The sequence below is a fragment of the Molothrus ater genome, chromosome 13, assembly GCF_012460135.2.
Source record: "Molothrus ater isolate BHLD 08-10-18 breed brown headed cowbird chromosome 13, BPBGC_Mater_1.1, whole genome shotgun sequence".
NCBI lineage: Eukaryota > Metazoa > Chordata > Aves > Passeriformes > Icteridae > Molothrus > Molothrus ater.
Window position 1 is genome coordinate 11885785 of NC_050490.2, and position 21908 is coordinate 11907692.

At 42.6% G+C, this 21908-nt stretch overlaps 1 protein-coding gene and 1 long non-coding RNA gene across 2 annotated transcripts; one reads left to right on the top strand and one right to left on the bottom strand.

Moving 5' to 3' along the window:
- The first annotated feature begins 281 nt into the window (after positions 1-281).
- On the top strand, positions 282-16412 carry LOC118690970 (uncharacterized). Its single transcript, XR_004980927.2, has 6 exons — positions 282-387; positions 677-786; positions 1787-1871; positions 7532-7623; positions 9959-10203; positions 15478-16412. It is a non-coding gene; the product is annotated as an uncharacterized LOC118690970 (long non-coding RNA).
- A 2549-nt stretch (positions 16413-18961) lies between these two features.
- TLNRD1 (talin rod domain containing 1) lies at positions 18962-21513 on the bottom strand. Its single transcript, XM_036389674.2, has one exon. The coding sequence runs from the start codon at positions 20794-20796 to the stop codon at positions 19729-19731; it is 1068 nt and encodes a 355-aa protein (XP_036245567.1). The 5' UTR covers positions 20797-21513; the 3' UTR covers positions 18962-19728.
- Positions 21514-21908: the final 395 nt, after the last annotated feature.

The following is a 21908-nucleotide window of genomic DNA, read 5'->3' on the forward strand; positions in this document are numbered from 1 at the left end:
GAAAAACATGAAAAGAGTTACTTTGTTTCTGCAGATTCTTAAAAGGCTGCCTCTAAAGAGTCTTTTGTGATGCCAAACCCAAAAGAGTTTGTAAAAATGTCTGAAATTTGTATTTGGATTTAATTTATATAGAATTTTTAAACTCATATACAACATTTCTGCTTCCTACTCTTAGAAAAATACAAACTTCAGTCACATTGGAATAATGCTTTTTTTTAACATCTCCTTTTAAATATTTTTGTTTCCATTTAGGACTGCCAGCATTACCATGGAAACCCCCAAAAATAAAGACTTTCCCAGCCTTATGAGAGTACACCTGCAAGAGCAAGAACTGCCTATCAAAAGTGACTTCTTCATTATGGGTGTCACCTAAGGACATTTTGTGAGGTCAGTATGACTTTTTCTCTCAAAATTTATTGAAATTATATTCTTAGCATTGATACAATTTGGTATCTTGCCATGGACCAGTAACAAATGTCTGTTGCTATCCAATAGTGCTCTTTTTAATATACTATCTCAGTTTCAAGAGAGAAAACAGCTCTTGACAAACTGTAGAGTTGAGTTTGGAAGCTCTGAAATATCAAGATGAAATAAGCACTCATCTTAGTGAGACAAACACGTAAAATGCAGATCTAATAAGCTGTTTTAATATAAATCATTCCACTGGCTTCAGCAGGACTTGGATCAGAGTTACAAAGAGAATTGCAAGAATTCATCTGCTGCTTCCTAGTAGAAAAGTGGAGCATATTTACTAGTGAGCAGTTGGCTGCTATCAAAATGGACCTGGTAAGACTTTTCAACACTGCTAATTTTATATATTTTTTATTACAGAATTAAACAGTTTGACTGAAATTTACAATTGCAATTAGTTCTGTGCAGTTTTCAAATTAACAACAATTTTTTTTTAGTTAATTGCAATGGCTTAGCATGTATTTTTTCCAAGAAGAAGGCAGCCATTGTGGTAGGACTGAATTCAGATAACCTGGCAGTATCTATGAATAATATTTCAAGACAATGTTCTTGTAATAACAAGCCCTCAAACCAACGAGATATTTCCATTCTTTTGGTGCCTACTCTCTGTTCTTAAGTATATGAATTGTATATTCTGCTTGCCAAATTGTTAAAATTTCCAGTGTATGAAGGCTTTTGATTTGTGTACCTTTCTGCAGTGTAGTGGCAATTTGACAAGTCTGCATCTGTAATGAGCACCACTGGGAAAATAGAGATTTCTTTTTGTTTGTTTTTCTCTATTAAGGACATTCCAAGACTAATGAAAAACTGAATTTTAAATGAAGCTAGAAATACACCTTTGTGTTATTACCAATAGCATAGGAAAATCACCTGCATATTTTTGGCTGTTGTTTAAGCACACTTCTTAAAGCATACTAACTTAAATGCACTCAGGTGCTACCAAGATTTGCTTTTCCCTGCTCTTTAATGAGCAAGGTCCTTGGCAGAACTGTTTTTCAGCATAGACAAACCAATGCTATCTGTAACCTCTCCATGGTATGTCTAATACCAAATAATCCTGTTCAAACCAATAGATACCTTGGGAAATTAGATGCTATTCCACATGAAGAGGAGCATCAGCTCTCTAGGAGTATTGAAGTATTAAAAGAAAGAACAAATTCAGTCCTCAAACCCAGTGTTTGCAGTACAGAGCTGAGTCTAGAGAGGGAGGGATTCGTTCAAGCAGAACATTTAGCTGTACATGACAAATTAGTGTCATGACTATTGATTGCACTGTCTCTGACTGTACTCTCATCAGAATATTATCATTTTGCAGGACTGGAGCTTCCTGTTGTACAAATGAAAAAATTTCCCAAAGAAGGCTGGTGTTTGTAAGAAGAAATCTTTCCAAAAGTGCACAGGTACTATCAACAAGATACAAGAGTGCTGTAGTAATTTTTGCTGAATTTGCCGGCTTAGGTACTGCACGATGAAATTTCTGGATGTTTGCAGTCAATAAGGTTTCTGTGTCACAAGAGAAATATTTCCCCAACAAATGCTGATTCAAATGTTATACATTCCCACTGCTTCAATTTTTGCTCTAGGCTAAGTAGATGATTATTTAGTGTTGCTACAAGCTGTCATATTACTTATGCTGCTCACCAAAGAGGTGGCTGTGTTTCAGCATTAGGCAGGGAATGTTCCCAGGTGTGCATTTGAGCCCAAAAGGACCATTTCAAAAGGTTGTTGCCTATGTTTGATTGTTGTTGCAGATGGCAGCAGAAGTTGAATTTCCCTGTGAAGGTGGCATTTCCCTGTGAAGGAGTGGCAATCAGATGGAACTGGGAAAGGGTTATAAGTGTTTTAAATTCTTCTGTGGCAAAAAGTGTGGACTGGATAGGTTAAAGAGTGACAGGTTACCATGCAGGGTTAATTTTTCAGGAATGAAGTGGAGAAATTATAATGAAATTAATTGTAGTGGAATTTGTAAACTGGCATAGAATTGAGGTCAGTCATTGTAAAATTATTCCTCTTCCTTTGGCTGGATGCTCTGCACAAGCTGCTATTCCCCCTCCTACAGTGTTAAAATCACTTCTTTTCATTTGTCTGTGCTTTCTGGAACTGATGAGATTAAAACAGCATAATGCCACTTCAACTCAATAGGGAATGATTGCAACTGAAAAGCATTTATTTATTTGATGTGAATCATTCTGTAGCATATTTCAGTTCCATACTGGAGAGGAGTTTTTTTTGGTCTTTTAAATATTTACTTAAATAGGAAAAGAGAGAGGATGTCCCTGTCCCTGAACCTTTACTTTGCTAGTGCAGGTGACACACACCTCTCTTCATAGTGCTGATGTATTGCAAGGGGACATCTAGGATAGTTTCAATTATTCTAGTGTTCACTGTTACCACATCAAGTCTTTGCAGTTTTATATGAGGATGCTGGTCAGTGTAAAAAAAAATCATAACGTAATGTAAGTATTATAGAAAGATTACAAACAAAACAAACCAAAGAGTGGGTTTTGTTGTAATGCCACTATCTGTTTTCTCCACCTTGCTAGTAGTTTTTGAAATGAAACATTAAATAGCCACAGTTTCATCTAAAAATAAAGTAGACACTTTATGGAGAAAGTTTTGTCCTAATTAAAAGGACAGGTGAATTGTGGGGAGAATGACTTAATATTGTGGTAACCATAATATTTGACTTTTAATTGTATTAAAAAACACTGCCCCTTTAATGACAGCTTTCTTACACTAATGCATAGCTTTTTTATTTGTTTTTTTAAACTTAGTTAACAGTTCAGATCAGATCCTTTTATTCCAATTTGCATACATGCCAATCATTCCAGGATGGAACTAACAATTGTATCATAGCAAGAGTGAAACAGAGTTTGTAGAAAAAGAACATTAAAAAAAAAATCTTTTTTTAGGCCAGTTAATATAATTGGAAAGAACAGGCAGGCTTTTGGACTCCAAGTCCTTTCTCTGGGTCTGAAAAGGAGTGGCAGAATCTAAGACAGAGATGAGATTAGGCCCAATTCCTCTTAGTTTAATCTAATTATGTTAGTTAGGGCACTTTGCTTAGCATGCATAGAGCAAAGCTCCCTCCCACGTTACAGCCATCATACTCTGCTGGGAAAAGTTGTGTTGCAGGAGAGCTGCACAAGCCTGTACATCAGTTTCCAGAGACCTCCTGGGGTCCCTAATTGCTGGCACACACCCAGCCACACTGGCAGCACACACAGGCACTGGAATGCAGGGTCTGGAGTGGCTCTGGACAAGGCAAGTTAACATCACCATGCCAGGTTTGCACACAGAGCTCCTGCAGCTTCCTCAGTGACTGTCTGGGGAGCATGGGTCCCCGTGCCTGGGATGTTGGGAGCCCCTCTGGAGTGTCCCCTGAGCTGGTGTGTGGACAAGATTCCAACCAGGCTAATGGGTGGATTACCAATATTCCTTGGAGTCCTTGGCCATCTGGATGTACTGCTATGACCAGGCTTGTTTTTCAGTTTGATGAATGTAATGATTTTGGAAATGGCTGTGGCTGCTCCCAATCGTTCTTTTAACAATTTCCATTACCCTGGCCAGTTATTTTCAGGGTCTTGGCCTTTTCCTTCAAAGCTATGTGTCTTTATGTTTCAAGATCTCTGAATAGCAACTTGTACAAGTATGTCCCTTTGTGTCTACTCTTATCTTGGAGCAAATGCCTTTTGAATGGGCTTGTGACAAAGTGACTCAGGCAAATGCTGCTCTAAATGACCTTCCCACAGACACTGAGTAAAAAGGAGACAAGCATCAGCTCTGCATTTTGCTGGACAGGGCATACACACTAAGCAAACAGTCAGGTGGGAAGCAATGTGAGTTTCATAATGGTGTCAGTAGCAGACCCCAGCTGTTCCCTCTGATACAGCACACATAGGGACTCCCCAGACAAGGCTGGCTTCAGCTCCATTTTACTCTACAGTTTTGTCTATCTTCAGGGTTTTTCAGTCCCAACAGACATCTTCTTGTGTATTTTGAGCTGAAAGAAAAGTCAGCAAACAAAAACTGAGTCTACACAGGCACTCAGAAACAAAGCTGTCATTATAGGATATGCAACTGCTTTTTCTGAAGCATTGCTAAGTCTTATTCTCTCAGATCCGTACACACTGTCCAGTTCACATCTCAGACCACTGGGGGAAAAGAAAGTTCCCAAACGTGCTTGACATACTAAAGTAGTCCCAGGAGGAAAAACCTAAACAAACACTGTCCCCCTCACTGAACACACCCCTCCTCCCCTAACCTAGGCAGCCACTCACACTCTCAGCACTTTCTGCCAGGAGCTCTGACTGTTCTATTCTTCACAAGGCAGGCTTACATTACTTGTACAGTTTTTTGTCACCCCTGTGCATTGTGTGCCTCAGTTACTGAGCCAGCTGTTCTGCTGATTCTTAGAAGGGCTTTCACAGAAAGGAATTCTGTATAAAAATGCTGCTGCTGCTGCCCTGAGACTAGGTGGTGACTAGTGGTGACTGGTCATTAGGTCACCCCCAGTGACTTGTGGTGACTGGCACCATTGGTTACACAAGGGGCCAAAGAGCAGACAGACATTTTGGCAGAATGGCTTCTGAGTGACAACTTTCCTATTATCAATCTTTAGCAGAGTATGTACATATCACTGTAAAGTAGACCAGGCATCTCTAATTACCATTACTAGTTGGCTAGTGTTGGCTAGTCTAAGCCTCTCGACAGAAGTTGTAATAAAAATCAAAAGCTGCACTTGTTTAAAATTATCAGTTATCACCTGAAATAAGGACATTTCAGATGCCATTTCCTTGAATATATGGTTAATATTTTCAAATCTTAGAAAACATTGGCAGTTCCTCCCCATCATACAGCTGCACCAACTTCACAGTCTTTGGATTCAGTTCAAATCTTGTTTTCAGTATGACAAGAACTTTTGCCAACACTGTAATTAAGCAACAAGAATAACTCCAGTAATAAGACAGACAAACAAGAATACCTTAGCAAGCAGGTAAAGATCTAAAGCCTTGGGATGGGCTGGATAAGCTTTCAGGACAAACAGAACCGTAACAAATTAAACAGGTTTGCTTGAATTGTACCTGAGAAGGCCACTCCTAGAAACAGGTCTTGAGCCACAACCTAATTTCTCCATTCCAGGTTGCCCTTGCAGACAACCTGAATCCAGAATATCTAAAAGTGCCATGTTCTCACTTCAGGCCTCATCAGCCCTTATCAAAAAGGCCAGAGAACATTTTGTCTGGCTGGCCTCAAACTTATGGTCTCATCACAAGGACAGATGGGTTGTGGGGAGATGATTGAGACAGGTAATGCTCAGGGCTTGCTAGCACTGCAGGATAGGGGTCAGATGCTGGGAGTGAACTTTAGTTTTTCTCCAAGTGTACTGATTAGTTCAGCAGTCCCAAATATGATCCTGGGACCTCATCAGGAATTTAATTCAAAGCAGTAAATTTGTTCTTTAGATTGTACTCAACTCACAGACTTTCTTTATCCACTGGATCAAGAAAAGCCCCAAAAATTACACATTAGGTATGCACAGTTTCATAGCAAATGCAAATACTCACTTTAAATGTCATATGAATGCAGTGGATTGCATTAACAGCATGCTGGTGCCCTACTTAAATACTAGCATTTTCTTCTCTTCAATGCATGTGTAATTTATAATAGTCAGCTAACATCAGGAAGATTTTCATGCTCCAAGGCTGAAATACTTGTATATTATACTTGTATACTCTACTACCTCCAAAGAGTAATAGCAAAACAAGATAGGGGAATTCACTCCCTAGAGAGAAGACTCCTCCAGGCTTTAAGGACACATAACTTCCAATTAAAGCTTTACAGGAGAGCTGATATGTGCAGTATGACTGAGGCTCAAGGCTACCCTAGTGTGTGTCTGTCTGATGAGGTGCCTGTGGCACTGCTGTAGCATTACAAACATGTACCAGAAAATCCACCTCTGAATGCACTTCATCTCTCTTGGGAATGAAGTTCATCTTTCACAATACAACATGGTCTTCTAAACAGAAGGAGAAAGAAAAAAACATTTATCGTTCTTGTGCCAGGCAGAGTTCAGCTTGAAAGAAACCGGATGAAATGTGTATCATTCATCTGAGGAACAAATCCACACTACAGATTTGTCTGAGAGACAAGTGAATGCGATCCAAAAAAGCTATCCATTTCAGAATGGGAGGCTTGAATTCAGTCCAACCAGAAAATGCATGCTGAGTAGCATCCATTTATTCAGAGTAGTAATGTTTTCTTCTAAGAGCACATTGCCTTGATCATTGTGTTAAACACTGTATATATAACCAACAAAAATTCCCATCTTTGCAAATGCAGGCTATCTGCCAGTTCCACAAAGGGATTTTTTTTTTCCCTAAATAGCTACTGCATAAGGGCTGTTGCCTGCAGAGCAGGTCCTGTGTGCTCAGCCTACTGTGATCATCAGGTCTGAGGGCACAGTAAATGGAATTCACAAGCCTTTCCAAGTCACCTCCTGTGTAAAGCCCTGAACAGACAGTCCCAGAAGTGAAGTAAGGAACAACTTCCCCCTCCGCCCCTTTGGGCAGCTCTCATACATGCTTTTAGCAATACCTAAAACAAGAAAAACACCTACAGCCACTTCAGTGGGGCTGGCGGAAACAGAACGGAAATGAGAAACTGATTAGGTGGAGAGCCAGCTTCACATGCACTGAAACTTCCAACTTTTGTTCCTAACGACTTTTTAAAAAGTGCCTCAGTTTTGCTAGTATTCCCTTTGAAAAAAAAAAAAAAAATCTTGGCCCGTGAGCTCTCAGTGCCTACACAGATGAAAGCTGTGAGAGGCCTTAAATGACTTCAGCAGGAAACTACTGGGAAGGGGAGGGGTCTGTTTTCTGACAGTCCCATTACACATTTCTAGGAAAAATCTTTTCAAGTTCTGCGTACGAAAACGAAACAGAATTACAGCACTGCCTCTCTTTTGGAGACAATCAAAACAACACTTTTTTCTGCTCCCATTCTGGAGCGCTGCAAAGTAATTTCATTCTTCTTTTATCTCTCCTTCTCTCTTTCTCAGGATCTTGGGGTCAGGAACAGCACTTCAGAGTGAAGAAATTGTTAGAACCAACACATTCTAATCTGCTCAAAAAGGACCCACGTTTGTTTCAGGTAAACTTGAGGAATACTCTGTTCTGCAGTTGCTTTCATAAATCCTGCTGCCATTTCCCAAACCCCTCACAAACTATTCAGTGAGCTCAGGAGTTTTCTGTTTAGTAGCAGTGACAAAGCACTCGACTACTTCAGGAAAGCTGAGCAATAACAGACGTCAGCCAACGCCACCCCCAGATCACCGGGGTGGTAGGTCATCCTCAAACAGTATTTCCATTTTTCCCCTCTTGGTAAATTGCTCTGGGAAAAATCCTCTTTTTTAATGTAATGTAGTTAAAAATTAGAAAGTCACCACCACTTGCACAAAGCTGGAATTGCTGGCCGTGTTGTGAATTTTAACTGATGTCTCCACCCAAGCAGCGTGTGGAACCAATGTAATGGCTAACACAATTCAGAGCTTAAAATGGAGTGATGTTGCAGCTCCAGCTGTTTTTAGAAGTCAGTACAAGAGATCTTAGGAAGCATTAGAGAAGAAATAGAAACAGAGGTGATTTATGGCTTCTAGCCTGATGATGTGCACTAAGGAATATGTGAGTGACAGTGTAAAAAGCAAGGGAGAAAAAGCATCACTGGACAGTATTACACAGTGCCATGCTCAGGACCAAGACAGCCACAAAAAAGTGATGACTGTTGGGACATATCTCATGGGAAGCAGGTGCATTGTTTTTTATCTGTGCTTCTAGAAAAGGCACAGTCACCAAAGGTGAAGATACATGACAGCCTGGGATAAACAATAGAGCTTTTGTTCTGATGAAGAAGAAAGGTTCACTGTGAGCAGACTTGGCCCAACTGCCCTTTAAAGTTCCTGTGACTGGATGTGCTCTACAAATCCCTCAGTTATCAGCAAGCTACAGCTCCCTATTTATCAGCTCATCCAAGCCAACTCTGCAAGGGCTTTTTTATTCCCTGAGAACTGAGCTGTACTGTTTGACCAAACAAGTTTCCACCTTCTTTCCCAGTCCTAACATGCAGAGACCCAAAATCACTGGCAGGGCACAATGATGACAAGCATTTACCTTATTACCAAATATATTTCCATATAGGCCACTGCTTATATAGTCCCTCAACTAGCTGCTAGTTCTGATGCAGAGTTTTAGCATTTAATAATTACTTACTATTTAATGAGTAGTAGTAATTTGGTAGATCTGCTGTCTATCTGGAGATGTTAAACACAAAGAATTTATCCAGTGAAGAGAATCATGGTATAAACTCTATCCTCACTGAAAACAGAAGCTGATTTGCTGCTAACATCAATGCTTCATATTTGTACTGTGCTGTGTATTTTAAAAATAATTAAATAAATAGATAAGCTATGGAACTATTTGACAAGAACTACGGAGGGGTGAGACCTTTAATAAAACACTTCTAGGGCTTTCATCTCAAAAAAACTAATTTAAAATGTTGCTTATAAATAATAAAAAATTCTGTGTTTCTTTGAAAAATCAAAATACCCAAACCTCAGGTAATGCAGTTCTTCACTAACAGTACAACAACCTCTTTTCAGAACATTTAAACCTGTACATCCCAGTTCCATATTGGCTGGTATGACTCACTCTGAAAACCAGACCTAACCAGGAACATTTTGCTGAGCACATTCTAAAGGGCTATAATTCCCCTCCTAAAAAATGGTCTGAGAATTCTGTACTTTCTGGAGTGGTGAAATTAAATTTATTTGAAAATAAAATGCTTCAAGCTTACAGGAGTCCTCAAACACTACTACAGATAAAGCAGCATTTAAAACTACTAGGTTGAAATTATCATCCATCTGACTTCAGCACAGTGCTAGCTTTTTCCCTTAGAAAGAAATTTAACATAATTTCACTCTGTCACTAACCAGGATTACTTGGTTCTGATATAGTCACTATCACTGAAGCACATTAACTAGCTGAGAACTTTTCTAAAATAAAACTGTAGGACGTCAATGCAAATCAACAGTAACAATCTATTTTAGAAGGATGTAAGAAGTAGAATAACTTAGTTACAGAGCATGTGAATGAGTAAAAGAAATATTGTTTTGCAGCCCATTTCTGTAAAGTAAAGCAGTTTGCTTTTTCCCCATCGATAGAAAAAACCTGCTATTTTTTGGCATAAACCCCCCAACATTTAACCTGATATTTTTGATAAGTAGATTTTGAAAAGATCAAAATATGAAGGAAGGCTTTCATTAATCATGTAGGATATAAATTTTTTTGGCAGCTGAAATTCTTTCTATTTTGGAATTAATAGTCCTGAGGTAGAAGGGCTAGTTCAGAGTTATTGAAAGAGAAGTGTCCATCTTGCAGCATTTTCCTACAGCTGTACTGTGACCATTCTTTATGCTCTATTCTCTTGACAGGAGTGATTTTCCTTGGATGTCAGTGATTAATGGAAACTCCAGATCACTCCAGTAAAATGCTGTCTCACAAGGAAGAACCTGCAACATCTCAGAGATCACAGTCTTAAAAAGGATCCAAACCCAGTGAGCAACTGCATCTTCCATAAGTGAAACCTGTCCATCTTCTAAAATCATCTCATGGGCAGGAGGTGTCCACAGCAACAGAAAACTACTGTAACAGCAACTCAGGAAAAGCTATGGCTAAGGTAATACACCTTTGGGAAAAGCTTTTAAAAAGTAATTTGACTGTTTAAAAATAATGTTATTATCAGATAGATCTACTAGATTTTAGATGTCTGTTTTACTCAAGTTTCTTCCTGATCACCACTGTACATTTGCAAAGTATATTTATCATCCAGGTAAAGTCTTCTCCAAATCACCATTATTTTCAAAGGAAAAGGGGAAAATACAGCAAAGGCTTCAATGATGCGAGTGAATTATTTCATTCACAAGTGCAGCATGTGCTCTCTCTTCTGAAATGACACAGTACAGAAAACAAGAGGTAATTAATGCAATTCCTTTGCCAAATGAGTGGGATCTTATAAAGAATTGGCACATAATTCTGATTTGAGCTTTCTTGTTTTAAACAAAACCAAACCTAATACAGAACAATATAATGTACTAACATGGTCCTTGACCATATTTTTCTTTTTCCCCCAATACAAGTGTCTGCAAAGTGCTGGGCCTGTAATCAAAGGACACTCAGTGTCCAAACCAGCACTGTTGATGCAGCCAGACATTTCTGTGTGCTACAGTACAGCCATGAAAGTGAACCAAAGAAGAACATTTGGTCTTTTGTTGTCTTACATAACCAAGACAGAAAAGCGTGGCTCTTCCCCTGTTCTACCCAATGAACAGATGTGGGTTTAATCACATACAAAAGAAAATGCTCACAAGTTTCAGGCTATGACTTTGATATTTAGGAGTAAAATTATTTTCTCAAAGAAAGTAATTTTCATCTAATTATCTTGAAATTGTCCATAAAAGAAAGATAGGTAAGGAATTGGAAAAATACACCAAATAGGATTTCCTTTAGAGTTATTTTCTTCCACTGGAGAGAAACCTAAGGTAATTTTCATAAACAAAACACTCATGGCAAGGTAAGAAAAGAAGCCTCAGGGTCCAATATCAGAAAGTTATAGGAGATTCTTCAATAAATAGATATTATAGAGCAGTGTAAATTCAGATGCCTCTCTGTCTTGCTGAACTCAAAGCTGCAAATCAACTCCATACACAAAGTTAGCAAAGAGCAGAATTAGGTAAAATAGAAACAGAAAATGCCATACAAAAGCCCCAAAGGACACCTTAAGGGCTATAACTTTAATCTGGCCACTAACTTACTATCCAGCTCTCCTGCCTCCCCAGCAGCTCAAATCACCTCATAAATACCTAAAGCAGATTACCCTCCCTTCTGGGGAGCATTAGAGCTCTGACAAGATGTGTGAAATGCAGATCCATGGACACACAGATCTGGGGCAACTCTTCAAGACACATTTTGGAAGGATGTCCATGGCATGGAGGTGGTTGGAATTCACATCCAGAGAGAACATGTTTCTAATGCCACCTGGCCCTTGGTTACCAGGATCTATCCTCATACACGTGGCCTCTGCAGGGATAATGTGCACAGAGTACAAAGGGATCTCTTTTCCACATCTGGGTGCTGCACCAGGAGCACAGGGTGGAGGGACAGAGATGAAATCTGTGGTTCTGATGTGAAAGCAAGGTGCACAGTGCTGGCATCTGGCAGCCATAAAACACACATGAGGTAGAGCTGGGCCTCTGGGCTGTTGCCAGCCAGGGTGCCTGCAAGGATAACAAGAGCTTGTAACCCATGCAGAAGGGTCAGGATGGCAGAACACAATTATGGCCCGTGCTGGTACTGCAACTGCAAATTTCCTAGCTTCCCAGTTTCACTAAGAGTCTACCCAACATCCTAAATTAATTTTAAACCCACAGGCATTCAAAGTTCATCACAAATTACGAGGCCCACAAAACATCCAGACATACACCTCCCACTGAAAATCAGAGGGAGCTAAGCCCCTAAATACTCCAGTAGTTCTGACCAAATATTTTCCTTTTTTCCCCCCTTAAAAACTCCAAGTTGTGTCATCCCTTTGAGCCTCTCTTGCTCATAGCTTTTTTCAGTCCTATATTTCACTGTAATTTCTTGAGAGCATCACAACCTGCAGTGGCCAGGCAGCAGCACCTATCTGGAGTTTCAGAGATAGTGCTGGTGTCTCTGGAGCATGTAGCACTCACTTCAACAACTGCTCTTCAGCCCACTCACATGTTACCAGCTCCATTTACAGGCACAAACTCCTCTAATGCCAGTCACAAGACAAGACAAGATTAAAGATCCTGAATGAATCCATGTCTAAACTCAGTATTAAGGAAATTTCATGCAGGCAGTTTCACTTACAGACTTTCTTGCAATGTCTAGGACCTATCTGAGTTTCTAAAAAGTGAGTTTTTAATTATGAGCAGAGAAACAATAGCTCATTTCAGCATGAAAAAGAATACACCCATTATTTTTCCATGCTCTGTAATTTAAAAATAGGTCAACTCATTAGCTTTAAAGCTTTCAAAAATACTAAAACTGAAACACAGGGCTCAGTTTCTTTTTGTTTTTTAAGCCAGACCCAGAGATTGAAGAGTTTTAGACCAATGACTACATTAAGATGATGAAAGAGGATAAAATTTTTGAACTATGAATCTAATATAGCCAGAACAGATTGATTTCATAGTAAATTTTTAAACAGAAAGTAAATTTTTAAACATTGACTAAATTTGAAGCATTTAAATAAGATCAGAGCATTAACTGCACACCAATTCAGAAGTGCTGCAGGGCCTATAATTTGTCACTCTGCACATACAGATCAAGATGACTTTTCTCACATTTTTCTATTGTGTGCATGGTCAGAATGCAAACAGGGGCCAAAGTGCACCTGAACAGCCAATTGAGAGACTTCCTATATGTAATGTGAACCAGACAGAATCAATACATCCTGAAAAAAATTGACTGGGAAAAGGTAATTCCTTACTCTGTGCTTAAAACCATAACCCTGAGGGCCAGAATTGCTTTCTTGACATTTTGTAAGCTGACAGCAATAGAATTATGGTTAGTGGGACAGTGACTCCCAGTGCTTCCCAGGCACCTTCTGCATGACCTGGGGCACACCTGGTGTGCATTCAGTATGAAATACAAGTTCATCAGTACCAGTGCCCAACAGGCTTCAGGGCTGTGTTCTCTATCCCCAGACTAAAGTTCCCGATGCCCAAACAAAACAGGAGAAAAACTGCTGGTTTAAGATCTTGGTAGGTAAGTCAGACCAAAACCCAACTACTCTGAGCCATCTTGTACTTCCAGTCACTTCAGCTGAAAATAATTTGATTTTAAAATTGAATTTAAGCAAGTTGTTAGTAATCACTTTTCAAGTATTTATTTTATTGAGGGAGGGAGGAGAGGAAAATCAAGCTATTTAGCTTTCCAAGTATTTAACATAAAACCCAGAAGAGCTCCATCTGGCAACCAGCAGGATTTCTAAATAATCTAAATAGTATCTACATAAGAACCAGGCTGTCTATGGAGTGAGACAACTTCAACTTTTACAGCACAAGAAGTCTTTATTAACATAAAAGGAAATTATAAAGAATTACGTTAGAACAGGAACAAGAGCCTGGCAAGCTGACAAAAGACCCCAGGAATCTCTGCATTAATCTTGAAATGCTGCTTTTGACTTGTTGGAATATAGCATCATACTCTGCATGGTTTTAAAAAAACAAAATAAAAAACCCTCTTAGGTTCAAAGGACTCAAGCACAATAAAACCAGCTCTAGGAAAATATTCAGATTAATGAAAATCAATGTGTAATTCCTTACTTTGCGACACAAAAAACAACCCTTAATATTTGAACATGCTTTGGAAAACATCAGTATTTAATTAAAGTCATGGAAAAAGCCCTTCATGTCCATAGATGTCTGTCTTCATTAAGAAGATGGTTCTGAGTAATGCTGCTAATTATGTAAATTAAATACACTTTTGAACTAGTTTTACATATAGAAAATATGGTAATTCTAATTCCCAAGTAAGTAAACACCTCAGAGTGTACAGTATTCAATTTTCTGAGTTATTCATATGTAGGATCTGGCCTTGCACTTCATACCTAGCCCATCCACTTTTTGGATCATTTGTAAGTGATCCAAACCTGGATGTCATATGGGAAATATTTAACTGGTCCTCAATGCCCCTGTCAAGTTGCCATTGGGATTTTCTGTCAGTTTCTTGGCAAAAAATCAAAGAGTGAAACAGTGGGCCCAAAAAAACATGTTATGGTGATCCTGTGTGGATAGGGCAGCCTTGAAGCTCTGCGTTTTCCGCTATCCCTGGGCTACAGGAAGAGAATTTCTATCTTTATCATTGCCCATCTGGCACCTTTCACAGGCAGCAAGAACAAAGAAGTAAAATGTACTGGCCCCTACCATCTGCTTCTGCTTGTGAAGTCTGGAGAGAGCCCGATAGGGAAGAAAGCAAAGAAAGATAAAACCCAACCCCTTCGTTTCCCACCAAACTGTTCTGGCAGGTACACGTTGTGCCTGGGCTTTTACACATCTCAGGGCCACCCCAGAGACCTCTGGTTCCCTACAGCAGCACAGCTGCTGAGCACAGAGCATCCCAAACACTGCCAGCCCCACGTCCTCCCTCTCAGCCTCCTGACAGCCCCGAGAGAAAGGCTGTGCTGTCTGAGATTTGTTTTATTGGATCAGCCGCTGGTTTATCTAGAATAGGAAAATTCCTGTGGGTTTAATAAGAGGTATTGCCCTACAGATTTTCTCTGGTCCCACCTCCTTTCCCATCAGCCACATCCCCTGTTACTGCAAGGCTGCATACACCATGTGTTGGCTGGACCCCTTCTGTCTCTGACAGAAGTTTGGCCAAAAAGAGCAGATTTTCTGCTACTTTGATCATTTCCTGTGGTAAAAAGTGAAGGGAATTATCTGACCCAGGGTCTTTTTTTTTTCTTTCTTAGTTTTGAAAAATAACATGGCTTTACATTTGCAAGTTCCCTTAAATAGTGTACTTGCTTTCCAATAGCATTCTGCTGCTGGCTTACTGGTTGCCTCACAGAACTTACTTTTTTAAGAATCAGAAAACACATTGCTCTGATCTCAAACTCGAACTCAGCTGCTGTATTATTACATCAATAATGACCTTCCCCATGCTGAAAAAGCAACCACAAGATAGCATCAAATTTACAGACAATACAAAGGTGGCAGCTTCTTCCCTGTTAAAAAATTATTACATTTAAAAAACAAGCTTACTTCTCTTGTGGTGGGGATAGCGTTGTTTTTGGCTACAAATGTGCATTGCATAATGCTTTTAGAAATAAGTTAACCATTTTATTAAATGCACTATTAAGAATGCATTTAACTATGACATATGTGATATAAGCACCCTAAAACTTTTTTTTTTTTCCTTCAAGGCTCCACATCAGAAAACATCTCATGCTTGTGTAAGCCCGTGATGCAATAGTCACAGTACCTGCTAATTTAAATGGTGAGGAAGATTTGGGAGCAGGGGCCTAAGTATGGTGCCAAGTGATAATCACTGACTTCGATGGGCCCTGCAAGTGCACCCTGAAAACTCATCCATTTTGTATTTCTTCTGGCCCAGAGAGTGCAAAGTAAGCATGAATCTACCTACTGAACTAATGTCCTGTGTCAGAATTAACATTCTATAAGAACAAATTCCAAATAAATTATCACAATATACATTAAGTCTATAAATGTGGCACTACAGCATTTAAAAGATACATATATTCGCACTTAGTAGTGGGACCCCACTTTTTTCAGCTCAGAAGAATGCCACAATGTGTAAGTTGTGCTTGTTGGCATCAAAACTTGGTTTTTTTCAACTTTGCTGTGCTAATTACATGAGTAGCAGATTTTGACAGATACAGTGTTGAGCTGAGGACATGGTGCAGTGGGTGCCTCCCTTTGTGCAAGCTGTACTCTCAAAAGAAATGATTGAACATTTTGAACTGTTAAAATTACTATTGTTTTAAAATGTTACAGGAAGTTACTTTGGTGAATTTACTATTTGTGTATATGTATTTTTTTTATCAGCCTGTTAAAAAATCATGGCCTGGCTACATTTTCCACTTTATTTATAAAACTGAATCTTTCCTGAACTCAGACAGTTCAAAAGCAAAGGGACACCAAGGGCAGTCTGGTTTATTTCAGTATTATAAAAAGAAGAAGATACGTACTTATTTATATATGTATGCATGTACCTCACTTAAAAATATAATAAGAAAGGGGAGGAAGAATCTACAGTAACCTTGTTAAAACAAAAATTGCACTAAACCACTTCAAACAAGATCTTACCACAACAAAAATCAGCTTTATCGTTGTTAATAATACAGTGCCTTTCATATGCAGAGGTAATAAGGAGGCTGTACTGTGATCCATATAATCTCAATAATGTATAAATGAATCAAAAAGGATCTAATTAGTTCAGCAGCACCAAAAACTAATAAGTAGAAACATCAAAAGAGCCAGTGGGACATTACTGGTTTTTTGTCAGACGTGCTGCAGAGCTGCCCTTCAGAATTCTCTGGTTTGTATCTGGCAGGAGGAGGCCTCACCATGGAGGTGACCGTACCTGGAGCTGAAGGATGCTGCTGTGGCTGTGCCTGCAGCTCCCGGCCCCATCCCTGCACGTCCCGCACGGATCCTGCCCCACCGGGATCCTGCACAGGAAGGGTGGGGCGGGCTGCTCACCTCCTGTCTGCGGCAGCAGATAGCACATCCTGAGTGAACACTGCCCCTTTTCCTCCTTCCCCAGAGCCCCGGCGGAAAAGAAAAGGAGAAACAGGCACTGGGGAGGTGCCTCTGCTCCCACGGAGACACGCGAGGGAGGAGATGCAAAGGAGAGCTGAGCACAGAGCACCCAGCACAGACACACAGGACCTCCCTGAGCAGAGACTGCACCCAGCACAGAGTCCCAGGACCTCCCTGAGCAGAGAATGCACCCAGCACAGACACACAGGACCTCCCTGAGCAGAGACTGCACCCAGCACAGACACACAGGACCTCCCTGAGCAGAGAATGCACCCAGCACAGACACACAGGACCTCCCTGAGCAGAGACTGCACCCAGCACAGACACACAGGACCTCCCTGAGCAGAGACTGCACCCAGCACAGACACACAGGACCTCCCTGAGCAGAGAGCACCCAGCACAGACACACAGGACCTCCCTGAGCAGAGAATGCACCCAGCACAGACACACAGGACCTCCCTGAGCAGAGAATGCACCCAGCACAGACACACAGGACCTCCCTGAGCAGAGACTGCACCCAGCACAGAGCCCCAGGACCTCCCTGAGCAGAGACTGCACCCAGCACAGACACAGAGGACCTCCCTGGAGATGGCCTTGGCCTCCTGCAAGTCCATCCCGACTCCTACAGCTGCTCCTGCCCTATGATGGGAAAAGGTTTGTGCGTGCACATCTGAGAGCCCCTTAGCAAACACTTGTGCAGGCATCCCAGTCAAAGTTAGAACACTGTGTGCATAGGTTTGTTTATTAAAATAAATAATTAGAATAATAATAAGAATAATAAATAACTAGAACCTCTGTGTTCTATGTGGTGAAGTATGGAAGTGGGAGGACTTGTATACTTCACCACACATCTGTGGGCAGCCATACCTCTGCAGCACTCACTGCATGGCAAGAACATCACACCCTGCAGGAGTGCAGCTTGGGCTGATTATGGCAAAGAATTGTTCGTACAATTCAGTGAAGTCAGAAAAGTTCCATTTAAATATAAACAAAACCTAACACAGAGGTCCACTGTACTTAAGGAATTATCTCTCTCTAACCTTGAAGGTACAGTTTTTATGTCCTCCAACAGCTATGTCTGTCCACTACCCAGTAATCGTTCACTCCACTTAAGTAAAAGCATCATATGCAAGAGAAACAACAATGCTATAAAACAAAGACCTTTCACTACTCCAGGTCCATTCCATACCCAAAGCCCAAGGGTTTCCTTCTTCAAAGGAATAAACGGGACAGTATTTGTTGAGGTTTAAGCCACAGTAACATTTTAAGGTGCCAATAGCTTTCAACATGGTTCGATCTGTAGACCTATTAAAAAACCCAATTATGCAATGGATCAGGACAGAGAAACAAAACCTCCTTTCCCGAAGATTTGCTCTTCTGTTTAACAGAACATATAGAAGGCAACAGATCTCACAGGGCCACAAAGACCAGGCTGACAACATTCATCACTGCAGCTCTGGAACTACTGCAGTATGCACGAAGCTCCACTCACACCTCCCAAGGAATTCAACTGGAGGTCAGCTGCACCTCAAAAGGTAGCCATGGTCTCCTGTAATCTACAACATCAAACTCAAACTGCTGTGACAGAAATCTCTACTGAGGAGCTCCAACACTAACCTCTGAGGAATTCAAGTACCCACTCCAGCAAACCTTCACAATCCCAAGAAGACATATGGCACACACCAGGCTAACCAGCAAAGTTTTTTAAGAAATCATACTGAAACTCATAGATTTACCACACAGATGGCCCACAACACCTGCAAGAATTAAAATACAAAACCTTCTCCAAAGTTAATACCGAATGCTGCTGAAGACAAACAAAGCCAGGCTGTGCCCTGCTGCAGCAAGCACCAGTGCTCTGCAGAGCAGTCCCAGTGCACAGCAATCCCAGTGTATGCAGCACTGCACAGCTGCCCACAGATACAACTGGAGCAGCTCTGTGTGCTAGTACTGGGAGAGGGACAGTATTTATGAAAATAAAAGAACTGAACTGAAGCCTGTATGCTGCTGTCTAGAACTTACAGTTACGTTTGTACCACCCATTCCCTGGGGGAAATGACATACAATACAAACAGGCCTAGTTGTTCAATTATTCAAGTATTAAAAGATTCACAGAAAAGCATCTGAGAAACATAACATTTTAATAGATGAAATAAATACTCCAGTACATGCAAGATAAAAACTGACATTGGAAAAAAATTAAAAATCACTTTTGTTATAGTGTAATTTTGTTTGTTTGTTTAAACACTCACAGTAGCTTTTCCCCCAGTTTGGAAATCAACACATGGAAAACATAATCACAACCTCCAGTCCTTCCACTCCTACACACCAAATGCACTTCTAACCTAACACTTGATGCAAAATAAAAAAAAGTCATACAAAACAAAAACAAACAAAATAGTAGCTACATCCATCATCTATGTGTTGGGTTTTTTCATTTTTTTAAATGAGTTAGAAACTGAGGTAACCTTTTTCCTGCACAACCGAACAGCAAAATTTAGAAGGGAAATTTCGGAAGACAAGACAAGACAAACTTTAAAAACCGCACCCAGCGCGATTAAAGCTCTTTTTTTTCTCCTTTTTCTAAGATACCCCCACCTCCCCAAATATAAAAAACTTTGAAACAGTTTTACCACTTGTGTGAAGACCTTGTTGAATAAAGGAAAATTTTATCTGCAGATACTTGCTTAACTTTAAAGTAAAATAAAAAGAAGCCAAAACTGGCTACCTTTATTAGTACATATAGTTTGAATACGTTCTGCTTCTTCACCACATGAAATCAAAGGATTGGGCTCATCCAAGCAAATTCTTTGGTATACAAAAAAGGGGTGAGGAGGTGGGATATTATTTTCCTTTAGCAATGACTGGGATCTAAACAGAAGATGTGGGGGTTAATTCACAGAATTGGAGTTCACTGGCGGTAAAGTCCTGGGTGAAGATCTTTCTCTTAGTGCCTGAGATAGCAGGTTGCAGCCATCCGAGACGGCGCAAGCTGAGTTCCTCAACCGTTCCCTGTAATCGCTCATTTTGGTGCTACTTTCGGGGTGTTGGGCTATATCCCTGAGGCATTGGGTCAGGAGCACACAAGCAGATACCACACTCATGGCTCCTCCTAGGATGGCAGTTTGCACAGCTTTGCCCTCTGGATTAATGGTGGCAGCTTTACCCAAAAACTGGGGCTCAGTGGCAAAGCCCACCAGAGCATAGACAGACTGCACCAAAGGTCCACTGAACAAGACGCACCGGTTCCTGGTCAGCTCGCTGGGCGAGGTCTTGACCTCCTTGACACAGGCCAAGAGGGCAGAGGCGCTGGTGCTCATACATTTGACGCTGAGTTTGAACTGCTCCTTAGCAAATTTATCCTTGGATTTCTCACTGGCCAGCACGCAGGCGTCTGTCAGGAATTTCAAGTTCTTGGACATGTTCTGAGAAACCTCCAGCAGGAGCTGAGGGCTCATATCTGCCAAAGGGGTGGTCTTCAAGACCCCGCAGCCGTGCTCCACCTCATGCCTACATCGGGTCACCTTGTAGCGATCCACCAAGCCAGGCATGGCAGGCTGGGCCCCCGGAGTCTCCACTGCAGCCAGGTAGGCAGCATGGGCAGAGCACTCGGTCAGGGAGACCACCAGCTCCCCCATCTCCATCAGGCTTTCTCCCACCTCCCCGAAGCGTCCCATGTTGAGCTGGCTCTGGACGTCATGGGTCAAGATGGAGAGTCCTTTGGTCCTGGCAATGATCGTGTCCCTGCACTTCTCAAAGGACTCACCGAAGACAGACAGACTCTCGGTGTTCACCGGCCTGGTCTCGCTCGACAGCAGAAGCAGATCGGCCACCAGTTGCATCTTGATCTTGCAGTGGTCGCAGATAGAGATGAGCTTCTTCCTCTGCAGGGAGCTGCTGCTGGGGATGCCGCCGCCGGAGACCTCGCTGCTGGACTTGCCGGAGCCACCGCTAGCCATAGCGCCGGGGGGGCACTCGCATGCCGCTCGCTACCCCGCTGCTGCCGCCTCCGCCGCCGCCCGAGCAGTCCCGACTGAGCCCGGCAGGATCGCTCTGCCTTTTCCGCAACATCATTCCATTAATCGCCGGGAGGCAAGAAAAGGCTCTGGGCGCCGGGGCTGCCGCTGCTCGGGGAGCGAGCTCGGCCGGGGCGCCCGCCCCGCTCCGGCGCCAGCCTCCGCTCCTACGGCGCTCCCGCGGCGGGGCGGCGCTCGCCGGGAGCCCCCGGGCCCCGGTCTGGCATCCTTTAGCTAAAAATACGTAATTTTTTTTCTCCTTTCCTTCTCGCACGCTGGCTCGCCTTCCTTCCACCGTCTCGTGCGGCTCCCCGGCTGCGGGATCCTGCGCGAAGTTCCCTTTACCGGACGCGGTACCTCAGGGACGCTCCGCCGCCGCGCGGAGTTGGGGCAGGGACGCAGCCCTCCAAGTTGCTACCGCGCCCCCGGCGCCTCCGCTCGGGGAGCGCCCGCCGGGCGCAGCTCGCAGGGGCCGGAGGGGCGGCGGCTGCGCACCATGTGCCGCCCCCGGCGCCCGCCGCGGCCCCGGCTCGCAGGAAGCGCCGCGGAGGGTGTGGCCCGCCCGCCCCGCACGGCCCCGCCGCGCACCCGCGGGGAGCCGGCCCGGGAGGGGAGAGGGGCACGGCGGGGAGCCGGGACGCGGGGGACCGTGGGGGGAAGGAAAAAAAAAAAAAAACAAAAAGAAGAAAGAGAGGAGGGGGTAAAAAAAAAAAAAAGCTCCACCGGATCCGGGTGCTGGGCCGGGCGGGCGGATCCGTTCCCCTTCCTTTGCCGCTGCCTCACTCCTTCCTGCCGCGATCATTCACGCGGCCGCTGCGCGCTCGCTCCCCGCCGCCGCCGTCCATCCCCTGCGCCCCGGGCCCTCCTCGCCGGCTCCCGCGGTGGCCGCCGCCGCACCAACTTAGGCTCTTCCCGCAAACAAGGGTGGTGGCCGCGGGCTGCAGCCGCGGATGCTGCGACCCGCCCGGCCTTGCGCTCCTCCTGCCATCTTCCCCGGCTGAGCGGCCAACTCCCAGGGAGGGAAAAAAAAAAAAATAGAAAAAGAGGAAAAAAAA

What these genes read in the sequence shown, in the direction of transcription:
- TLNRD1 (XM_036389674.2), bottom strand. Translation starts at nt 20,796, where the DNA reads ATGGCTAGCGGTGGCTCCGGCAAGTCCAGCAGCGAGGTCTCCGGCGGC.